The following is a 23,940-nucleotide window of genomic DNA, read 5'->3' as shown; positions in this document are numbered from 1 at the left end:
AATGGTTGATTCAGATTTTTTATTTTATCACTGTGTTGATATGTGTTAAAGTTGAAGGACGTCACCCATCCCCTGATGGTTGGCATCTCTAGGTCTGGTAAGTGCCTGAAACGCAGACAAACTTCCCATCGTACTCGGAGGTCGTCAGGCACTTGACGAAGAAGTGTGCCAAGTCGTGTTTGGAGATGACTCGGCCTCCCCTTTGATTGACTGCTATGGCGTAACTCCCGGTCAGGGGCAGATTGTCTGCAAGAGGAACAAAGTCACGTTAAATAAACCATCGTGCAGAGTGCGGGGCAAGTTTTCTTTTAAGAGAGAGAGATGGATGGATGGTGCCTGGAATGTGCTGCTGAGAATGGATGTAGAGGCAAATACGATAACGGTACTTAAGAGGCTCCTAAATTTTAAATTATTTATTGTCATTCTTGAGTACGCGAATGTAAAGGAGAACAAAATGATTGTTACTTTGGATTCAATGCAGAATAAAAAAATGCATAAAGAAAAAATATAAAAGCAAACCTATAAAACAGTGTTTAAGTAACTGAGTGTGAGATTAGCTATACTTAGACTGATTCATCATCATTATGTGCCGTGCTGTATGACATCATCATTATGTGCCATGTTGTACAACATGGGCGATCATGGTCTTTCCACGACCATGATTATTCTTGGCAAATTTTTCTGCAGAAGGGGTTTGCCATTGCCTCCTTCTGGGCAGTGTCCTTACAGGACAGGTGACCCCAGCCGTTAACAATACTCTTCAGGGATTGTCTGCCTGGTGTCAGTGGTCACATAACCAGGACTTGTGATCTGCACCGGCTGCTCGTACGACCATCCACCACCTTCTCCCATGGCTTCACGTGACCCTGATCAGGGGGGCTAAGCAGGTGCTACACCTTGCTCACGGGTGACCTGCAGGCTTGTGGAGGGAAAGTCAAAGAAACTTATCTCCACCCCTATAGTCTGATTGTACAAGACCACAAGATACAGAAGAATTAGGCCGTCTGGCCCACCGAGTCTGCTATGTACATAAAGAGATGGAAAATGACAAAATATCAGGGAGATATATGAAAACACAATATTGAAATGTGTCAGTTTAGGTATGAGGTGTGGAGTGTAAGCATAAAGTGACAGTGCACGAGGTGGAGGGGTTGGAGAGTTGTGGTCGATAGGGCAGCATCTGTGGAGAGAGAAACGGGCAACATTTAAGGTTAAGGATCCTGCCAGACCCGAAGGGTCTTCATTTCCTGAAACATTAACTCTTGTTTCTCTCTCCATGGATGCTGCCTGACCTGCCGAGTGTTTCCAGAAATTCCTCTTTGAGATTTATGGCATCCGCTTTAAAAAAAATCATTTACTGTCAAGAAGCAGGCTGCTGATGAAGGGTCAATGGACAGAAAGTCCCAGGTTTGGTCTTAGTTTAAAATCATAGAGTCACAGACAGATACAGCACAAGTACTGGCGCTTTTAAGGAATACAAAAAGTGGATAAGTCTCCGGGTCCTGACAGGATATTCCCTAGGACCTTGAGGGAAGTTAGTGTGGAAATAGCAGGGGCTCTGACAGAAATATTTCAAATGTCATTAGAAATGGGGATGGTGGTGGAGGATTGGCGTATTGCTCATGTGAATCCATTGTTTAAGTAGTTATCGGTCTGTAAGTTTGACATCAATGGTGGGTAAATTAATGGAAAGTATTCTTAGAGATGGTATATATAATTATCTGTATAGACAGGGTCTGATTAGGAACAGTCAACATGGATTTGTGTGTGGAAGGTCATGTTTGACAAATCTTAGTGAATTTTTTGAAGAGGTTACTAGGAAAGTTGACGAGGCTAAAGCGGTAGATGTTGTCTATATGGACTTCAATAAGGCCTTTGACAAGGTCCCACACGGAAGGTTAGTTAGGAAGGTTCAATCGTTAGGTATTAATATTGAAGTAGTAAAATGGATTCAACAGTGGCTGGATGAGAGATGCCAAAGAGTAGTGGTGGATAACTGTCTGTCAGATTGGAGGACGGTGTGTAGCGGTGTGCCTCAGGGATCTGTACTGGGTCCAATGTTGTTTGTCATATACATTAAAGATCTGGATGATGGGGTGGTAAATTGGATTAGTAAGTATGCAGATGATACTAAGATAGGTGGAGTTGTGAATAATGAAGTAGGTTTTCAAAGCTTGCAGAGAGATTTAGGCCAGTTAGAAGAGTGGGCTGAAAGATGGCAGATAGAGCTTAATGCTGATAAGTGTGAGGTGCTACATTTTGGTAGGACTAATCAAAATAGGATATACATAGTAAATGGTAGGGCTTTGAAGAATGCAATAGAACAGAGGGATCTAGGAATAATGGTGCATAGTTCCCTGAAGTTTTTGGAGCGTTATTCTTTGGTCTTTATTCTTTGGAGCGTAGAAGGTTGAGGGGGGACTTGATAGAGGTGTTTAAAATTATGAGGGGGATAGATAAGAGTTGACGTGGATAGTCTTTTTCCATTGAGAGTAGGGGAGATTCAAACAAGAGGACATAAGTTGAGAGTTAGAGGGCAAAAGTTTAGGGGTAACATGAGGGGGAACTTCTTTACTCAGAGAGTGGTAGCTGTGTGGAACGAGCTTCCAGTAGAAGTGGTTGAGGCAGGTTCAATATTGTCATTTAAAGTTAAATTGGACAGCTATATGGACAGGAAAGGAATGGAGGGTTATGGGCTGAGTGCAGGTCAGTGGGACTAGGTGAGAGTAAGAGTTCAGCATGGACTAGAAGGGCCGAGGTGGCCTGTTTCCGTGCTGTAATTGTTATATGGTTAAAAACGGGCCCTTAGGCCCACTAAGCAGCTGTATTTCATTAGGAGCTTGAGAAGGTTTGGTATGTCACTAAAGACACTCGCAAAGTTCTACAGATATACCATGGACAGCATTCTGACTGCTTGCGTCACCATCTGGTATGGGGGTGGGGGTGGGGGTGGGCTACCGCACAGGAAATAAGCTGCAGAGAGTTGTAAACTCAAGTCGGCTCCATCATGGGCACCAGGCTCCATAGTACCCAGGACATCTTCAAGAAGCAATGCCTTAAAAAGGCGGCATCCATCATTGAGGACCCCCACTTCCCAGGACATGCCCTCTTCTCATCGCTACCATCAGGGAGGAGGTACAGAAGCCTGAAGACACACCCAGTGATTCAGGAACAGCTTCTTCCCCTCTGCCATCGGATTCCTAAATGGACAGTGAACCCATGAATACCACCTCACTACTTTTTAAATTTCTATTTTGCAATGCTTATTTAACGTTATAGATATATTTATACTTCTTATTGTAACTTAGTTTTTAATTATGTATTGCAATGTACCGCTGTTGCATAACAGATTTCAACACTTACGCCAGTGATATTAAACCTGATTCTGATTGCAAGTCTGTCAGGACACTAAAGCAGGGACCCAATCACAGACCCAGTACTGTACACACTGTGATATTTACAGAGTAGCAAATCCAGAGGGGCAACTAAGTCAGCGTCAAAGTTCAGGCGGAGATCAAAAATTCCGGAGAAATCCAAAAACCAGAATCGGCAAACAGGCAGAGTCGATATTCAGACAGACAGAGTACAGATACAAATGCTGGAAAGGCTCCGGAAAATTCACTGGCACAATCAGGTGAAAACACAGGACTGAAATACACTGAGCAATAAACAGAGAGGCAGATGATAGGTGGAGCACAATGAGACACAGGTGGCAGCAACACAGGTAATAATGGGAAACAGACGAGAGACCGAGTACTCAGTAATACAGGGGCCGAAGTAGAGCAGGACAGGGACAGGAGCACATGGGGCATGAAAACAAACAAGAGCACATGGCAATACAAACCACAGACTGACGGCTAGGGGGAAAACACACAAAGAGACAAGAGTTCAACTGGAGGCACTGATACAAGTCCATGCCAACTATCAATCACCCATTGCCACTAATCCTATAATAATCAGTCTTTATTTTCCACACATTCTCATCAACTGGCCCTCGATTCCACATATTGGAGATTGTTTACAACAGCCAATTAACCCACCAGCCCACACGACCCGGAGATGTGGGAGGAAACTAGAGTCATGCAAGAAGTTTCCGATCTTAGCACCGGGAGGACTTTGGATGTCTGTGGGACCCTCGGCTGGTCACCCCTTCTTCTCGCTGTGAGCAAGTACCTGCAGTGGAGGGAGGACAGTTCTGCTGGGGTGCACGTGGAGTAGATCAGATGCTAACACTTCGCCTCTGGGACCTGGGTTTGAAAATGGATCGGGAACTTCCACCTGTTCAACCGGTCGGGGACCCTCCACAATGGAATGGGATTTTCAAGGTAGGGTGTTCTTCGGGCAGTTGAACAAAAGGTTTGATACCATATCGATGAGATTATGATTGGTAAAATTAATCAGAATTCAGGGGAAATTCCTTTACTCCCTATGAAATAGCTGAGTGAAAAATAGAACAACTTGTCCCAAAGCAACACACACACACACACACACACAATGCTGGAGGAACTCAGTGGGTCGGGTGCCATCTATGGAAATGAGTAGATGGTCATCGATGCGGACGATGCTGAGGATGTTCTATGAGTCTGTGGTGGCCAGTGCGATCATGTTTGCTGTTGTGTGCTGGGGCAGCAGGCTGAGGGTAGCAGACACCAACAGAATCAACAAACTCATTCGTAAGGCCAGTGATGTTGTGGGGATGGAACTAGACTCTCTGACGGTGGAACTGTAACGAAAATCAATCTCCCTCGGGATCAATAAAGTATGACTATGACTATAGTCGACGTCTCAGGCCGAGACGCTTCCTCGGGACTGAGACGGAAGGGGGGAAGAGGCCGGAATAAATGGTGGCGGGGAGGGGAAGGAGGCCAGCTGGAAGGTGAGAGGTGAAGCCAGGTGGGTGGGAAAGGTCAAGGGCTGGAGAAGCAGGAATCTGATAGGAGAGGAGAGTGGACAATGGGAGGAGGGGGCCTGGGGAAACTAACAGGCAGGTGAGAAGTAGTGAAAGGTCAGAGTGGGGAATAGAGGAGAAGGGTGGGGAGATTTGGTTCACCGGAAGGAGAAATCAATATTCATGTCATCAGGTTGGAGGCTACCCAGACAGAATGTTTGAGTATTGCTCCTCCACCCCGAGGGCAGCCTCACCTGGGCACAAGAGGCGGCCGCGGACCGACAGGTCAGGATGGCGAGGGGAATGGGAATTAAAATGTCCGGCCACTGGGAAATCCTGCTTTTGGTGGATGGAACAAAGGAGCTCGACGGAGCGGTCCCCCAATCTACAACGGGACTCACCAATGTAGAGGAGGCCGCATCAGTAGCACCTGACACAGTAGTCGACCCCAACAGATTCTCAGGTGAAATGCTGCCTAATTTTTTTGCTAATATCCTGGCCAGCATAGATCCCTTAATTATCATCTTGACGTTTATGGAACAAAACGCTGTTGCATTTCCCCAGATATGTGTGCAGTGAAATGCTTTGGAATGAAGATCCAAAATAAATTTACTATCAAAGTGTGTATATTCCTCATCGAGGGATCAGACATGGAGAGAGTGAGCAGTTTTCAGTTTCTGGGTGTCCAGATCTCTGAGGATCTGACCTGGTCCCAACCTATCGAAGCAGCTATAAAGAAGGCAAGACAGTGGCTATATTTCATTAGGAGTTTGAGGAGATTTGGTTTGTCACCAAAAACTCTCGAAAACTTCTATAAATGTACCACGTTCTGACTCTCTGCATCAAAGTCTGGTATGGTGTGTGGGGGGGGGGTGGTCTATGCACAGGATCGAAAGAAGCTACAGAAAGTTGTAAAATTGGTCAGCTCCATCATGGGTACTAGCCTCCATAGTATCTAAGACATCTTCAAGGAGCAGTGCCTCAAAAAGGCACTGTCCATCATTAAGGACCCCCATCACCCAGGACATGTCCCTCTTCTCATTGCTACCATCAGGGAGGAGGTACAGAAGCCTGAAGACACACACTCAACGATTCAGGAACAGCTTCTTCCCCTCTGCCATCCGATTTCTGAATAAACATTGAACCCACGAACACTACTCACTTTTTAAAATTATTATTATTTCTGTTTCTGCACTATTTTTAATTTAACTATTTAATATACATATATCCACTTACTCACTTATTTTTTTCTATATTACCATGTATTGCATTGTACTGCTGCAGCAAAGTTAACACATTTCACAACACATGCCAGTGATTTTAAACCTGTTTCTGATATGTTATCATATACAAGCCTGAGATTCATTTTCTTGCGGGCATTTCCAGTAGAACAAAGAAATTTAATAGACTGACAAACAGCCAATGTGCAAAAGAAGACAAAATGCAAACACAAAAAATTCCACTACATAATGTACTGGTTGGGCACAGGAGTACATTCAGCCAGAGACTCATTCCACCGAGATGCAACACAGAGCGTCACAGGAAGTCATTCCTGCCTGTGGCCATCAAACTTTACAACTCCTCCCTTGGAGGGTCAGACACCCTGAGCCTATAGGCTGGTCCTGGACTTATTTCCTGGCATAATTTACATATTACTATTTAATTAATTATGGTTTTATATTGCTATATTTATACTGTATTCTTGGTTGGTGCATCTGTAACGAAAACCAATTTCCCTCGGGATCAATAAAGTATGACTATGACTAAAAAAAACAAACAATTAAGTAATAGTGAGAATATGAGTTGTGGTGGGTGAAATTATCCAGCCCAAACTCAGGAAAAGTACTTTTAACGCACCAAAGGAAAGGAAAACACTGAAAACAGTCGGTAGATCAGGCAGCATCCGCGCAGAGAAAAGCAGGGTCAAAATTTCTGGTTGACGCCTCTTTAACAGGAGTGAGACGGAGTGAGAAACAAGTGAATTTTAGGTTGCAGAAGGGTGGAAAGGACAAGGGGAATATCTCTCATAGGACAAGGTTAGGGTAATTGCAATTGCTTGCTCTCTGGGTGAGGCAGCTTGTTAGAAAATTAAAACCCACCCCAAACCAAAGACAACTCTTTAAAAAAAAGGCAGGAAAATTTGAACCAGTTCCTGGAAACTTTCCCAGTTCCCAGTCACAGACCAGCATTTTCACCCGCTACTGAATCAAATACAGTTGAGCTTAACGGATTAAGGTGCAGGTTTGACAACTGACCACTAGAGGGCCACGGAACAAGCTCGCTTAGAGGGTCAGCGTCAGAATTAGGGAACCTCGATAATGAGCCCATCTTAACATCACAGTGACCGGCACCTAAAACCATCTCACCCCCCACCCCCCGTTACATAGTAAAGAAAGTCTAACCGTCAATGTGAGGTGGAAACACGGCCACGTAGTCAAGACCCGAGTTCTTCAGCATCTCGTACATCCTCTGGTGGTCTTTGGTCAAGTCCAGGAGGCGAGGCGGAATCTTGGCTTCATCCCATAACAGGAATGCTGTAGAAAGAGAAGCAGATCCGTAGTGGAGAGACAGAGAGCAATTCCAAGCTCCTGGGTGTCTGAGGACAAAACCTGGGTGCAACATATCAACGCAGCTACAAATGTAACGCCCTGGTTCACAGTTTTGTTGCTGTTATGCTGTTCTGTATTTCATTTTTGTGCTGTTCTCTGTGTAAGCTGCTTGTTTGGGTTACCACTGAAGACAAGAGATAGGAGAATTGTGTGCCTTCCAGTTAGGATGGTCGGATTGAGGGCAGGTTTCTCTGGTGAGGGACACCAAGGTCAGGCTTGGGGTCTTTTGCTAAGGAGATGGGGAGAGAAGACGCCGGGGAGAAGAGGTCGTAGGATTCGACGAAGCCCGGGGAAAGATAGGTTGAGGATCGGCGAAGGGGAAACCGTGAGCTCCAACTTGTGCACGTTACACTGTTTCATTAAAATGGGCATTTTTTTTTTTCCCCCTTTTTCTTTACTAACCCTTTAGTCAAATTAAGAATTATAAAGCTAAATCGTTCAATTGTATGTGGTGTGCTGTTCGTTATTTCGTGGCACTTACGAGGGGTGATTGATAAGTTTGTGGCCTAAGGTAGAAGGAGTCAGTTTTAGAAAACCTAGCACATTTATTTTTCGACATAGTCCTCTCCTACATGTACACACTTAGTCCAGCGGTCGTGGAGCATACGGATCCCTTCTTTGTAGAAGTCAGCGTCGTGGACCACAGCAGGGGTGATTGATAAGTTCGTGGCCTAAGGTAGAAGATGAGTTATTAACTTCAAACTTTCTGCATTATCACGCGAAGAGTTGAACTGCACGTGCATGTAACGAGAGTGTCTTGGACCTCCAGGTGGTCCACAGCAGGGGTGATTGATACATTCGTGGCCTAAGGTAGAAGGAGATGAGTTATACAGCTCTCGTTTCATGCACGTGCAGTTCAACTCTTTGAGTGATTATGCAGAAAGTTTGAATTTTCTCCTCATCGCCTTCTACCCTAGGCCACGAACTTATCAATCACCCCTGCTGTGGACCACTCTCTGGAGGTCCAAGATGCCGACTTCTACAAAGAAGGGATCTGTACACTCCACGACTACTGGACTAAGTGTGTAAACGTAGGAAAAATAAATGTGCTAGGTTTTCTACCTTAGGCCACGAACTTATCAATCGCCCCTCATATTTGTGACGGGGTGACGAATCGCGCGGCATTCACACAAGCGGGGGTTTCGGGGTGGGCTCGCACCTCAATCTCACACGTTCGGCAGGGCCGGAGATCGCCTTCCCTAGACTTACGCAGCCGACAGAACCAGGGCGTTTCACAAAGAAGGCAAGACAGCAGCTACATTTCATCAGGAGTCTGAGGAGATTTGCCTTGTCACCCAAAACACTCGAAAACTTCTGCAGATGTACGGTGAAGAGTATTCTGACAGGCTGCCTCACCGTCTGGATGCAAGGGAGGGGCTACTGCACAAGATCGAAGTTAGTTGCAGAAACTTGTAAGACTAGTGAGCTCCATCATGGGTACCAGCCTCCGCAGTATCCAAGACATCTTCAAGGAGCGGTGCCTTAGGAAGGCGGCGTCCATTATTAAGGACCCCCACCACCCAGGACATGCCCTCTGCTCATTGTTACAATCAGAGAGGAGGTACTGGAGCCTGAAGGCACACATTCAGGAACAGCTTCTTCCCCTCTGCCATCTGACTTCTGAATGGACATTGAAGCCTTGAACACTACCCCACTACTTTTGACAAGTTTTTTTTGCACTACTTGTTTTAACATAACTATTTATATGCTTACTGTAATTCAGCTTTTCCTCTATATTTATCATGTACTTCATTGTGCTGGCGTAATGTTAACAAATTTCACGATTGGTGGGCTGGGGGTATGGGGTTTGATGTTCTTGTGGGTGATCTGTCAGTTTTTGAGTGAGGGTAAGGGTTTGTGGGTTTTTGTTTCTTTTTCTTGTGGGGGAGGATTGGTGTCTTTTCTTTCAACTACTTCTGTGGTTTTTCTGTATTTTGTGGCTATCTGGAGAAGACAAATCTCAGAGTTGTATTCTGCATACATGCTTCAAAAATAAAATGAACCTTTTGAACCTTTGCCATACGATGGTGATATTAAATTTGATTCTTATCAGATCAGCTGTGTTTAATGCACAGGAGATACTGAGCCCCTCCCTGGATAATGGCATCAGCTGGTGTGGTATACGACCATGTCATTCTGCTGAAGACAGGGAGTTCTCCTCAGTCTCTTTGTCAATATTAATACCCTAAGCTGAAATGTTACAGATAGAATTTCCCGATTAGTCACTTTTCCAATATTGTAGAAGTAACTCCACTTTAAAAAGTCACTCTGTTGAACGTCTCGAGCTGGTCAAAGGTGCAGTAAAGTTCGCACCGGCTTTAAACTTACTTGACATGCAGCCCACAATCTTCCTCACATTGTGGACCTTCATAGCTTCAATAATGTTTCTGGTTCCCTCGGACATCATCGTCGTGGGGCCTGCGGGGAAACAAAAGGGGAATTTGTGTTCGGCAATACTCCAGGTTCAACCATTTTCAGACGCAGGCCATGGAGGAATTCGAGATTCACTCGAACATGAACACACACACACACAGACACACACACACACACACACACAAAATGCTGGAGGAACTCAGCAGGCCGGGCAGCATCTATGGAAATAAATAAACAGTCGACGATTCAGGCCAAGACTCTTCTTCAGGAGTGAGAAGGAAGGGAGATGATGTCAGAATAAAAAAAAAGGCCGGGCGAGGAGAAAGAGGACACCTGGAAGGTGACAGGTGAAGCCAGGTGGGTGGGAAAGGTCAAGAGCTGGATAAGAAGAAGGAGTCTGATAGGAGAGGAGAGTGGACCAAAGGAGAAAAGGAAGGAGGAGGGTTCTTGCTGGGCCAAAGTATGAACCGTACGTGGGGATGGAGGATTGTGGTCAGTGATTCAGGTCTGCCAGCCGCTGTGAAATGGGAAGCAAATGACAGGCAACTTCCCCTGGCTAGTGTGGGAGGCTTTTCTCACCCAAAAGTCACATTTAAACAGTTTAGATTGTGTTTCAAAGAACAAAATGCAAGGGTGTCACAGCAACAGCGATCGCGAACGGGGTTCGATTCCTGCCGCTGCCTGTTTGTACGTTCTCCCCATCGAGTGCTCCCGTTTCCTCCCACATTCCAAAGACAAACAGCACTGTGCAATAGTCTCAGGCCCATGTACAGCGCCAATAAAAAGTATTCACCGCCCCCTAGAAAGTTTTCATGTTTTATTGTTTTACAACATTGAATCACAGTGGATTTAATTTGGCTTTTTTTTATTAGACACTGGCCAACAGAAAGAGACTCTTTAGTGTCAAAATGAAAACGGATCTCCACAAAGTCTCGAAATTAATTACAAATATAAAACACAAAATAATTGATTCCATAAGTATACACCCACTTCCGAGTCAGTATTTAGCAGATACACCTTTGGCAGCAATTACAGCCTTGTGTCTGTGTGGATAGGTCTCTATCAGCTTTGCACATCTGGACACTGCAATTTTTCCCCTTTCTACTTTACAAAATTGCATGGGGATCATGAGTAAACTGCCCTTTTCAAGTCCAGCCACAAATTCTTAATGGATTGAGATCTGGTCTCTGACTTGGCCACTCCAGGACATTAACTTTGTTGTTTTTAAGCCATTCCTGTGTGGTTTTGGCTTCATGCTTGGGGTCATTGTCTTGCTGGAAAACAAATCTTGTCCCAAGTCGCAGTTCTCTTGCAGACTGCATCAGGTTTTCCGCCAGGATTTCCCTGTGTTTTGCTGCATTCATTTTACTCTCTACCTTCATAATCCTTCCAGGGCCTGCTGCAGTGAAGCATCCCCACAGCGTGATGCAGCCACCACCATGCTTCATGATAGGGAAGGTGTGTTTTTGATGATGTGCGGTGTTTGCAATACTCCAAGAATATTTAATCTGATGGCCAAAAAGCTCCATTTTGGTTTTAATCAGACCACAGAACCTTCTTCCAGCTTACTTTAGTGTCTCCCACATGCCTCCTGGCAAACTCTAGCCGAGATTTCATGTGAGTTTCTTTCCAACAGTGGCTTTCTCTTTGCCACTCTCCCATCTCAGCCAGTGAAGCTTGTAACTCCTCCAGAGTTGTCATAGGTGTCTCCCTCACTCGTCCCCTTCTTGCACGGTCACTCAGTTTTTGATGTTGGTCCACTCTCAGCAGATTTACAGCAGTGCCATATTCTTTCCATTTCCTGATGATTGACTTAACTGTACTCCAAGGGATATTCAGTGACTTGGAAATTTTCTTGTATCCATTTCCTGATTTGTGCTTTTCAATAACCTTTTCGTGGAGTTGCTTGGAGTGTTCTTTTGTCTTCATGGTGTAGTTTTTGTCAGGATACTGACTCATGAGCAGTTGGACCTTCCAGATACAGGTATATTTTTACTACAGTGATTTAATACATCTTGTCTGCACAAGGTGATCTCCATTTAACTAATTATGTGACTGGAAGGCTCGTGAAGGTAGAGGGTAAAATGAATGCAGCAAAACACAAGGAAATCCTGATGCAGTCTGCAAGAGAACTGCGACCTGGGAGAAGGGTTGTTTTCCAGCAAGACAATGATTCTAAGCATAAAGCTCAGGGCTGTTCACTCACGATCCCCATGCAATCTGACAGAGCTTGAGCAGTTTTGTAAAGAAGAATAGGGAAAAATTGCAGTGTCTGGATGTGCAAAGCTGATAGAGACCTATCCACATAGATTCAAGGCTGTAATTACTGCCAAAGGTGCATCTACTAAATACTGACTTGAAGGGGGTGAGTACCTATGCAATGAATTATTTTGTGTTTTATATTTGTAATTAATTTAGATCACTTTGTAGAGATCTGTTTTCACTTTGACACAAAAGAGTCTTTTTCTGTTCATCAGTGTCAAAAAAGCCAAATGACGCCCACTGTGATTCAAAGTTGTAAAACTATAAAACATGAAAACTTCCGGGGGGGGGGGTGGTGATATATAGCTAGGGTGCCGAAGACTATTTACACAGTACTGTATTTGTCAATGTGGAACGGAGTGCGAGTTTGTAAATGCTGTGGCATTTTCAATTTGCAGATAGTTTTCTCCCGGTGGGGTCGACGTAGCGTTGATACTATGCATTTCACTCCATGTTTTGATGCACATGTGACAAATAACCTTTAAGATCAACCTGGTGCAGCAGCACTATCCAAGATAGTGAAACCCATAATGCAGCAGGCAGAGCACTTCTGTCGACTAACAGATGTCATTTCTATTAAGAGCTGATGAAGAGTATCAGCCTGAAGTTCTTTCTCCAACAGGATCCCACCAACAAACACATCTCCCTCCACCCTTCCACTTTCCACTTCTGTCAACTAATAAATGTCACTTCTATGAAGAGTTGGTAAAGAGGGTCTTGGCCTGAAACAATGGGATCCCACCACTAAGCATATCTTTCCCTATCCCACAACACGCTGGAGGAACTCTGCGTGGAAACGATCAGTCAACGTTTCGGGCCGGAACCCTTCGTCAGGACTGTAGGGGGAAGGGGCAGAGGCCCTATAAGGAAGGTGGGGGGAGGGTGGGAAGGAGAAGGCTGCTTGGTTCCAGGTGAAAAACCAGTAAAGGGAAAGATAAAGGGGTGGGGGAGAGGAAGCAGGGAGGTCATGGGCAGGAAGGGTGAAGAAGGAATAGGGGAAAACACAATGGGTAGTAGAAGGAGGCGGAACCATGAGGGAGGTGATAGGCAGCTGGGGGAGGGGACAGAGTGAAATAGGGATAGGGGAAGGGAGGGGAAGGGAATTACCGGAAGTTGAAGAATTCTATGTTCATACCAAGGGGCTGCAGACTACCTAGACAGTATATGAGGTGTTGCTCCTCCAACCTGAGTTTAGCCTCATCATGGCAGTAGAGGAGGCCATGTATGGACATATCTGAATGGGAGTGGGAAGCAGAGTTGAACTGGGTGGCAACCGGGAGATCCTGTCTGTTTTCTTCCCCTATCCCTCTCCCACCCCCACACTTTCCACTTTTGGCAGGGATCTCCCTCGTCCTTTCACCCCTCCCCACTGATCTCCCTCCTGGCACTTACCCGTGCAAGCAGAACAAGTGCCAAACCTGCCCCTCCACCTCCTCCCTCACTACCATTCAGGGCCCTAAACAGTCCTTCCAGGTGAGGCGACACTTCACCTGTGAGTCTGTTGGGGGTCGTCTACTGTATCCGGTGCTCCCGGTGTGGCCTCCTGTACGTCAGTGAGATCCGGTGTAGATTAGGAGACCGCTTCGCCGAGCGTCTACGCTCTATCCGCCACAACAAGCGGGATCTCCCAGTGGCCACCCATTTCAATTCTACTTCCCATTCCCATTCCAACACATCATTCCATGGCCTCCTCTACTGCCAGGAGCAACACCTTGTATTCCATCTGGAAAGCCTCCAACCTGATGGCATGAACATCAATTTCTTGAACTTCCGGTAATTGCCTCCCCCTTCACCATTCCCCATTCCTGTTTCTGTCTCTCCCCTTATCTCTTTACCTGCCCATCACCTCCCTCTGGTGCTCCTCCCTCTTCCCTTTCTTCCGTGGCCTTCTGTCCTCTCCCATCAAATTGCTCCTTTCCCAGCCTTTTAGCTCTTCCACCAATCAACTTCCCAGCTCTTTACTTCACCCTTCCCCCTCTCCCGGTTTCACCCATCACCTCCCACCTTGTACTTCTCCCCCCAGTCCCTCCACTTTATTGCTCTGACTTCTCATCTTTTCTCCCCCCAGCCCTGAAGAAGAGTCTCGCCCCAAAACGTTGACTGTTTACTCTCTCCATAGAACCTGCCTGACCTGCTGAGTTCCTCCAGCGTTTTAGTCAGAGTCATACTTTATTGATCCCGGGGGAAATTGGTTTTCGTTACAGTTGCACCATAAATAATAAATAGTAATGAAACCATAAATAGTTAAATAGTAATAGGTGAATTATGCCAGGAAAAAAGTCCAGGACCAGCCTATTGGCTCAGGGTGTCTGACCCTCCAAGGGAGGAGTTGTAAAGTTTGATGGCCACAGGCAGGAATGACTTCCTATGACGCTCTGTGTTGCATTTCGGTGGAATGAGTCTCTGGCTGAATGTATTCCTGTGCCCAACCAGTCCATTATGTAGTGGATGGGAGACATTGTCCAAGATGGCATGCAACTTGGACAGCATCCTCTTTTCAGACACCACCGTCAGAGAGTCCAGTTCCATCCCCACAACATCACTGGCCTTACGAATGTTTTGTGTGTATTGCTGCAAAATTCCAGCATCTGTAGTCTCGCTCCTGTCATAGTTCTATTAATACTCTCCACATGACTTTAATTCAGCTTGCGGTAGTACAATTGAGCCTGTGCTGTTCTGTTCTCTATAAATATCTGACACATAAATATCTCACAACTGATTTCTCCCACTGTCCACTCCCCTCTCCTATCAGATTCCTTCTTCTCCAGCCCTTGACCTTTCCCACCCACCTGGCTTCACCAATCGCCTTCCAGCTGGCTTACTTCCCCTCCCCCCCAACACCTTTTTGTCTGGCATCTTTCCCCTTCCTTCTCAGTCCTAAAGAAGGGTTTTGGCCTGAAACGTCGGCCATCTATTCACTTCCACAGATCTGTCGCGCTCTTCCAGCATTTTGAGTTTGTTGCCTTGGAGTTCCTGCATCTGCAAGCTTTCTCACGTCTGTAACAGCATATCAACGCTACGTCGACCCAACCGGGAGAAAACTATTTGCAAGGATCCATGAATGTTAACTAGTTGTCAAGCTAGCTGTCTACCCATGAAGATCAAGAGGGGCACAAACTCGACTGGGTATCAGTGAAAGGGCACGAGTAAACACTCGGCATACAAGAGAACTCCTAAAAGCGTGGTTTTCCGCACACAGACATGTAGACCTTGGTCCTATCGATAAGCAAATGCAGGCAGAATTCCAGACCACAGCGCACAGAATTCGCCAGGCAGCCAACCAGCAAATAGACCCGCACCCTACGTCACAACTGAGTGTCCGTAACGATGACCAATCAGCTGACTGATAAAGGCCGAGCATTTGGAGGACACACAAGGGTGAACAGCGCGCTGATGATGTCTCCTCATACGGTGATGAAACCCTTATGGCCCTTGTGGCTATGGGGGTCAGGGGGTATGGAGAGAAGGCTGGTACAGGGTTCTGAGTTGGATGATCAGCCATGATCATAATAAATGGCGGTGCAGGCTCGAAGGGCCGAATGGCCTACTCCTGCACCTATTTTCTATGTTTCTATGTTTCTATGAAACGTTTGCAAACGGATGGCCGAGGCAGGGGAACAACTCAACCCAATATAATGGTATATTCCTCTGGAATTAAATCAGGATGGAAAAGTGCCTGAATGATGTGGAAATGAGAGAGCGAGGCCTCTGTCAGTCAGGGTCAACCACAGATATTGCGTCCTAGCTGTCTAGATACGCAAGCCTGGGCAGTACGATACAGAGAGCGAGCCGCTGCCCATGTAGCAAGCTCCCCCTCTCCACGCATCTGATGAACCCAAAGGAACAGCAAGGACCAATACAGTTTAGCACCAGCAGCGTCGCAGGAATAGCCAGTCAGCATTGAAGTCAACGTAGGACTGTCTGCCGCAGGGAATCCAGCTGCAGATTTTTCCTCTCGGGGCTTTACTCCCGAAGCCATCCCCATGAGTGGGTAGAGCCGCAAGGCAGCAGAGGTTTGAGATCAGAGTTTTCCTTCTCCTAGATGAGCTGCCAACCACGGCTGCCCAACATATGGAAAGATAATTATTTATTAAGACATCCAAAGGATAAGGAGTAACTTAAGAGTCACAGAAACAGGCCCTTCAGCCCATCTAGTCCATGCTGAACCACTTACAATGCCTACTCCCTTCGACCTGCACTGGGACCACAGCCCTCCACACCCCTACTATCTATGTACCTATTCTAACTTTTCTTCTTAAACACTGAAATTGAGCTGGCATGCACCACTTGTGCTGGCAGCTCACTCCACACACTCACGGCCCTCTGAGTGAAGAAGATTTCCCTCGTGTTCCCCATAAATTTCTCACACGTCACCCTTAACCTATGACCTCTGGTTGTAGTCCCACCCAACCTCAGTGGAAAAAGCCTGCTTGCATTTGCCCTATCAATACCCCTCATAATTTTGTACACCTCTATCAAATCTTCTCTCAGTCTTCTACACTCCAAGGAATAAAGTCCGAACCTATTCAATCTTTCCTTATAACTCAGGTCCCCCACTCCCGGCAACATCCTTGTAAATTTTCTCTGCACTCTTTCAACCTAATTTACATCTTTCCTGTAGGTAGGTGACCAAAAACTGCAGACGATACTCCAAATTAAACCTCACCAATGTCTTACACAACCTCAAATTAACGTTCCATCTCCAGTACTCAATGCTTTGGTTTCTGAAGACCAACGCACCAAAAGCTTTCTTTGTGACCCTAGTGGGGAAGGGTAGAGCATCTCAAACACTCCAGGTCACACATCACCTACCCCTGCAGAGACTTACCCAGATCATTCCCGGTTCTCAGAACGATGATGAGTCAGTCTTGACCTTTGATGACCTCCTGGAATTTCAGGAAGGGTGGGGCAGCCATGATGGGCTGAATGGCCCACTCCTGCTTTTTCTTATGCTTTGCAATTGGGTTATTATTGTTGCATGTACAGAGACGCAGTGGAAAAGCTCTTAAGTACTGTCTGGTATGGGGGGGCACTGCACAGGATTGAAGTAAGTTGCATAAATTTGTAAACTTAGTCAGCTCCATCATGGGCACTAGCCTCCGTCGTATCATCTTCAAGGAGCGGGGCCTTAGGGAGGCGGCGTCCATCATTAAAGACCACCACCACCCAGGACCTGCCATCTTCTCATTGTTTCCGTCAGGGAGGAGGTACAGGAGCCTGAAGACACACACTCAGCGATTCAGGAACAGCTTCTTCCCCTCTGCCATCCAACTTCTGAATGGACATCGAACCCGTGAGCATTAAGCACTACTTTTTTTAAAAATTTCTGTTTTTACACTATTTATTTTAATTTAACTATTATATATACACGTGTTGGTGCGTGGCCAAGTGGTTAAGGCGTCGGTCTAGTAATCTGAAGGTCGCTAGTTCGAGCCTTGGCTGAGGCAGTGTGTTGTGTCCTTGAGCAAGGCACTTAATCACACAGTGCTCTGCGACGACACCGGTGCCAAGCTGTATGGGTCCTAATGCCCTTCCCTTGGACAACACCGGTGGCGTGGAGAGGGGAGACTTGCAGCATGGGCAACTGCCAGTCTTCCATACAACCTTGCCCAGGCCTGCGCCCTGGAAACCTTCCAAGGCGCAAATCCATGGTCTCATGAGACTAACGGATAACTATACACACACACACACATACATTTACTGTAATTCACAGGGTTTTTTCCACTATTATGTTATTTCATTGTACAGTTGCCATAAAGTTAACAAATTTCATGACGTATGGCGCTGATATTAAACCCGATTCTGTTCACACAGATCAAATAATTTAAGAGTGCATCAGGGCGGTACACAGTAAAGCACTAACAGAGCACAGCAGAAAGTGTTTGAGCCCTAGAAACAGACCAGTGCAGGCAGACAGTAAAGATAAAAACCAGCTTTACTGTCGCGTGTACGTCGGAACATCAAAACCTGCAGTGAAATGCATTGACTATGTGAATGACCAACACAGTCCGAGACACGCTGGGAACAACCTGCAAGTGTCGCTATGCTTCCTTTTCAAAGGTTCAAGGTCACTTCCCTACACATAATAGTGTGTGGAGTTCAGAGAACGGCCTAACAGGCCATTATGGGTGACCGAGGAGCCACGTATCTGTGCTGCACGTTTAGTATCTGTATAACGGTAACTAGTCACATGAGTGGGGGGGCGGGTGGGCTTGGATAAAAGCGAAGGGAATAAGCTCCGTATTCTTGCTTATTTCGTTGCAGCTTGTAGCTTGGGACCGGCGGAGGCCGTATCTTTTGCTGACCGCTGAGATAACGCAAAATAACACTTAACTGTATGTGTGCTAATTGCTAATAAAGGATCGACTAAAGGGTTTAGAGCAATGATTGGAGCTGTGGGAGCGTCAAGCAAGTATAACAGTGTGTACGGTCACGGGCAAGTGGCAATTGTTTTGTTTTGATTTTGGATTAGTTTTGCCGCTGTTTAGTTCTACTTAAGTTTCCTCCTTCCTGATTGCACCTTAATCCCCTTCCCACTATTATCCAATTTCCCATGATACTATACACCTCAAACAGTCCAGGTCGCAGGGATTCACGTTCGCTGCTGCTCAGCCTACCCTTGCAAAGACTCACTCAAATCATTCCTGGTTCCCAGAACGACGATGACGCCATCTTGACCCTTGACAGCCTTCTGGACATCTTCCTTATTCAGGACGTCACCAACGATGACACTTATCCCTTTGTGTTCTGCTGGCAGCCTGGCAGGGTCACGGACCAAAACCGTGACCTCGTGACCTGTGAGAGAAAGCAGGCGGTCATTGTACATGTGAATACATAAACGGATTCAGCCACGGGAATCTCAGGATCAGGCATATAGTTGCCACATCTATCATCAGGTCGATATTCTCTTCCGCCACAGTATTGGAGAATACAAAATTGTTCCTTAACAATTCTAAAGTTCATATATATCACTTGAGATTCATTTTCTAGTGGGTATACTCAATAACCTCTAGATTTTGTGATCGATGAGTTGGGGGGGGGGCGGTGTTCAAATACAACTTGGTCACCTACCAACAGGAAGACATAAGAGTACAGAGAAAATTTACAAGGATGTTGCTGGGTCTGGAGGACCCGAGTTATAAGGAAAGATTGAATGGGTTAGGACTTTATTCCTTGGAATGTAAAAGATTGAGGGGAGATTTAATAGAGGTATATAAAATTATTTGGGGGGTATAGACAGGGTAAATGCAAGCAGGCTTTTTCCACTGGGATTGGGTAGGACTGCAACTAGAGGTCATGGGTTAAGGGTGAAAGATGAGCAGTTCAAGGGGAATAGGAGGGCAAACTTCTTCACTCAGAGGGTCGTGAGAGTGTGGAACGAGCTGCCAGCAATCTCAATTTCAATGGTTAAGAGAAGTTTGGATAGGTACATGGATAGGAGGGGTTTGAAGTTAAGTTAGGAGAAGTTTGAAGTTAATAACTCATCTTCTTCTACCTTAGGCCAGGAGCTTATCAATCACCCCTGATGAGTTATTACCTTCAAACTTTCTGCGTAATCACTCAAAGTTGAACTGCATGTGCATGTAACAAGAGCTGTATAACTCATCTCCTTCTACCTTAGGCCACAAACTTATCAATCACCCCAGCTGTGGACCACCTGGAGGTCCAAGATCCGTATGCTCCACGACCGCTGGACTAAGTGTGTAAATGTAGGAGGGGACTATGTTGAAAAATAAATGTGCTAGGTTTTCTAAAATTGACTCCTTCTACCTTAGGCCACGAACTTATCAATCACCCCTCGTATATTTAAGCACATGCAGATGCACTATGACGCCACAGACACGCGGACCCAAACATACATGTTCTCTAACCTAATCCTCCTCAGTCTCCCCGTTATTCCCCACCCTCAGTCCTTCCCCGCCCAGCCCACTTTCTCCACACCCCTCTCAGCTCTTTCTTCTAAGAGCAGGAGACTGGGCAACTGTGTCAGTGACCTGCTAGCTGATAAGCCCCTTCCCTCTTCCAGATAAGTGCACGTAGGCCTATCATTCCACTGCAGGCTTGCAGAGCTGCGGGGCGTCTCGCAACTCGGCTAAGGCACTGACTAACGTTGGCATTTGGGGATGACTCTGCAAAAAACTTTCTCCACAGGAGCCACTGACGAGGCGTTCGGGAGGATCAGCGGTCAGCAGCTAATTGGAAGGACAGGGTTTTCTCTTATTCAGCAGAAGGCACAACTATATTACTTTTATCACAACCCGAGGGCCTCCCATGGTAGTCTGTAACCAAGCAGAGGCTTCTCAGAATTTAAAATGGAGCTGGATGCTGGCTCCCCAGCTCCAAATAGGGTCTCCCCGGCGATGTTTAGCAGTCATTTGGGTTTTATTCCTCTTGCGTCCCACACCACCGGGTTCAGGAACAATTCGTACTCTGTCAATTATCAGGCTCCCGAACCGTCGTGGAGAACTTCACCCCTCAACTCTTCACTGATTCCACAACCTACAGTCTCACTTCCAAGGAATCTACAGCTTATGTTTACATAAATTGTCTTTTTGCACATTTCTCATTGTTTCTTAGTCTTTATGTATTGATTATTCTGATAATGGGGTCGGGGTGGAGGGACGTCTCTACCAAAGAAGGTGCAAGGTGCCCCCTCCCTCCGCTAGCCTGCAGGTCACCCTCGGGCAAGCCCCCCGCCGCCCGATCAGGGAGCCATGGGAGCAGCCGGTGGATGGTCGTACGAGCAGCCGGTGTAGATCACAAGTCCTGGTTTTGCGACCTCTGACACCAGGCAGACATTCTCTGAAGAGTATTGATAATGGCTTGTAAAGACACTGCCCAGTAGGCCGCAATGGCAAACCACTTCTATAGGGAAAAACTTGACAAGAGAAATCACGGTCGTAACGAAGGAATGACTTTTCATAAATTCTATTGCATTTATTTTCCTGTAAATGCCTGCAAGAAAATGAATCTGAAGGTAGTTGATAGAAACATGTACTGCACTGCTCAGTAGTGAACCCCAGGATGTTAACGGGGAGGGGTCTCAATAAATTGAACATCGAGGACAGGTGCTTAGACTCTCCCATGGAAAAGCATGTTAAATCCACTCCTATTTTACAAATACTCACATGCATCCATAAGACCAAAACATTAGGCCATTCAGCCCATCGAGTCTGCTCTGCTATTTCATCATGGCTGATTCATGATGCCTCTTAATCCCATTCTCCATAACCTTTGACACCCTTCCTAATCAAGAACCTATCAATCTCCTCTTTAAATATACTCAGTGACATCCTCTCCATGTCCACTCTGTCGAAGCCAGGGGTTCCCAACCTTTTTTTATGCCATGGCCTCCTGCTATTAACCGGGCAGTCTGTGGACCCCAGGTTGGGAACCCCTGATATAAGCCTTTTGATACCCGTCCATGTCCTTAAAGTGTTGGGTCCTTTGCATCCAACAAGACCACCATCCCACTCTTCAAAAGAGTCTCTCTGAGCAGCTTGGCAGGGGATGCCACTTGATGGCTTTGTCGCCACGACCTCTCATCACCGTGAGAATGACGAGGCAGTAACTGGCCCGATGGGATTGGTTTTGGTTTTCACAAGCTGGTCATATCTCAGCAATTTTGGTCAAACAACTAACTGCTTAAGCCTTTATAATGTCCAAACAAGACCAGGCAATAGCGGTGGTGACTGAGGGCAAGGGGGACGAAAGTTATCAATCTCTCGAAGAACGCAAACACGAGGAAATCTGCAGATGCTGGAATTCGAAGCAACACACATAAAAGTTGCTGGTGAACGCAGCAGGCCAGGCAGCATCTCTAGGAAGAGGTACGGTCGACGTTTCGGGCCAAGACCCTTCGTCAGGACTAACTCTCTAAGAACGTAGTTGCGTGCACTCGAGAAGACGAGAAAATAAAAGTAAAGGTGCAGTGTTGAGATTTTATAAAGCACTGGTGAGGCCTCATGGAGTATCGTGAGCAGTTTAGGGCCCCTTATCTTAGAAAGGATGTGCTAAAACTGGAGAGGCTTCAAAGGAGATTCACCAAAATGATTCCAGGATTGAATTGCTTGTCATATGAAGAACGTTTGACGGCTCTGTAATCACTAGAATTCAGAAGAATGAGAGGTAACCTAATTGAAACCTATTGAATGGTGAAAGGCCTTGATAGAGTGGATGCAGAGAAGACATTTCCTTTGGTGGGAGAGTTTAGGACCTGAGGACACAGCCTCAGAATAGAGGGGCGTCCTGTGGGAACGGAAATGAGGAGGAATTTCTTTAGCCAGAGAGTGGTGAATCTGTGGAATTCGTTACCACTGGCAGCTGCGGAGGGCAAGCCTTTATGTATATTTAAGGCAGAGGTTGATAGATTCTTGATTGGTCAGGGCATGAAGGGATATGGGGAGAAGGCAGGAGATTGGGGCTGAGAGGGAAAACGGATCAGCCACGATGAAATGGTGGAGTGGACTCGATGGGCCAAATGGCCTAATTCTGCTCTTAAAGTCTTATATAAAACTTGAGAGCTTTCAACATTCCCTCCAATAGAGAGGGGCCAACCAGCAGTCTGTGACATTTCTACCATTCATTTTGCCCTCTACATTTTTTTCCTGGTTACTAACAACTATTTTAAGATCGCCTTCTGATTATTTTTACCAAACGTTATTGGAATCGGCTATTAATGTTGAAATGCTGGGTGTATTTAAGAGAGGCAAGTCAGGAATAGCAGATACGACTCTTTCGTACTGGAAACACATGGGGCTGATTTTAATCGGATCGAACTGCTTATCACAAAGACTGGTGCTCTCTCTACCCCAGCCTCACCCAGTGCCCCCAGGTCACTCACTGGTCTAAAGTCGAGAAAAATCTACAGATGCCGGAAATCCATGCAAAACACACAAAGATACTGAAGGAACTCATCAGGCCAGGGAACATCTATTGAAAAGATACTTTTCCCATCGATGCTGCCTGACCTTTCGAGTTCCTCCAGCATTTTGTGGGTGTCGCGCTCTGGTCTTGGAGATTAGTTCTGCTGGTCAGTGTGACAGGTCTTACTGGTTAGTGACTGGATTTACTGGTCAGTTTAGCCAGAGTTGGTCAGTGATTGGTCTAGGTGGCTGGATTTACTGGTCAGCGATTGGTCTGGATGGCTGGACTTACTGATCAGCGATTGTTCTACGTGGCGGGGCTTACTGGTCAGTTTGGCCAGTGATTGGTCTTGTGTGGCTGGGCTTACTGGTCAGTGATTGGTCTACATGGCTGGACTGACTGGTCAGTTTAGCCAGTGATTGGTCTGTGTGGCTGGACTTACTGGTCAGCGATTGGTCTACATGGCTGGACTTACTGGTCAGTTTGGCCAGTGATTGGTCTGTGTGGCTGGATTTACTGGTCAGCGATTGGTCTACATGGCTGGACTTACTGGTCAGTTTGGCCAGTGATTGGTCTGTGTGGCTGGATTTACTGGTCAGCGATTGGTCTACATGGCTGGACTTACTGGTCAGTTTGGCCAGTGATTGGTCTGTGTGGCTGGATTTACTGGTCAGCGATTGGTCTACATGGCTGGATTTACTAGTCAGTTTGGCCACTGTCGCGGTCAGTGTGGCAGGTCTCGCTAGTCAGTCACGGGGTCACCTTCGCTCGGGCGTCCGCTCACCTGCAGCGATGGCCTGCGAGAGTGTGGCGAGCCCCGTCATGCCGGTGGAGCCGAAGATCACGACTTTCCTCCCCATGGTGTCGCCGCTGGAACCGCTGTACCCTCCGCCTCCCTCCGCAGTTCTAACTTTGCCTTCCGGCTGAGGCTCCTCCCAGCTC

The 23,940-nt window shown here is 46.3% G+C and overlaps 1 protein-coding gene across 1 annotated transcript; it reads right to left on the bottom strand.

Moving 5' to 3' along the window:
• blvrb (biliverdin reductase B) lies at positions 1-23,940 on the bottom strand. Its single transcript, XM_063061269.1, has 5 exons — positions 23,783-23,940; positions 18,766-18,927; positions 9,826-9,915; positions 7,291-7,422; positions 1-246 (listed from the first exon to the last, which is right to left on the bottom strand). The coding sequence occupies exons 1-5, from the start codon at positions 23,856-23,858 to the stop codon at positions 89-91; spliced, it is 618 nt and encodes a 205-aa protein (XP_062917339.1). The 5' UTR covers positions 23,859-23,940; the 3' UTR covers positions 1-88.

The sequence above is a fragment of the Mobula hypostoma genome, chromosome 10 (genome assembly GCF_963921235.1).
Source record: "Mobula hypostoma chromosome 10, sMobHyp1.1, whole genome shotgun sequence".
Classification (NCBI taxonomy): domain Eukaryota; kingdom Metazoa; phylum Chordata; class Chondrichthyes; order Myliobatiformes; family Myliobatidae; genus Mobula; species Mobula hypostoma.
The sequence above is the reverse complement of the archived record's forward strand: the minus strand, read 5'-3'. Positions and strand labels throughout refer to the sequence as shown.

What these genes read in the sequence shown, in the direction of transcription:
- blvrb (XM_063061269.1), bottom strand. Translation starts at nt 23,858, where the DNA reads ATGGGGAGGAAAGTCGTGATCTTCGGCTCCACCGGCATGACGGGGCTC. An exon ending in GGGAACCAGGAATGATTTGA is followed by an intron (nt 9,916 to 18,765) that starts GTGAGTCTTTGC and finishes GTTTCCCCGCAG; the next exon opens with GCCCCACGACGATGATGTCC. An exon ending in GATTGTGGGCTGCATGTCAA is followed by an intron (nt 7,423 to 9,825) that starts GTAAGTTTAAAG and finishes CTCTTTCTACAG; the next exon opens with CATTCCTGTTATGGGATGAA.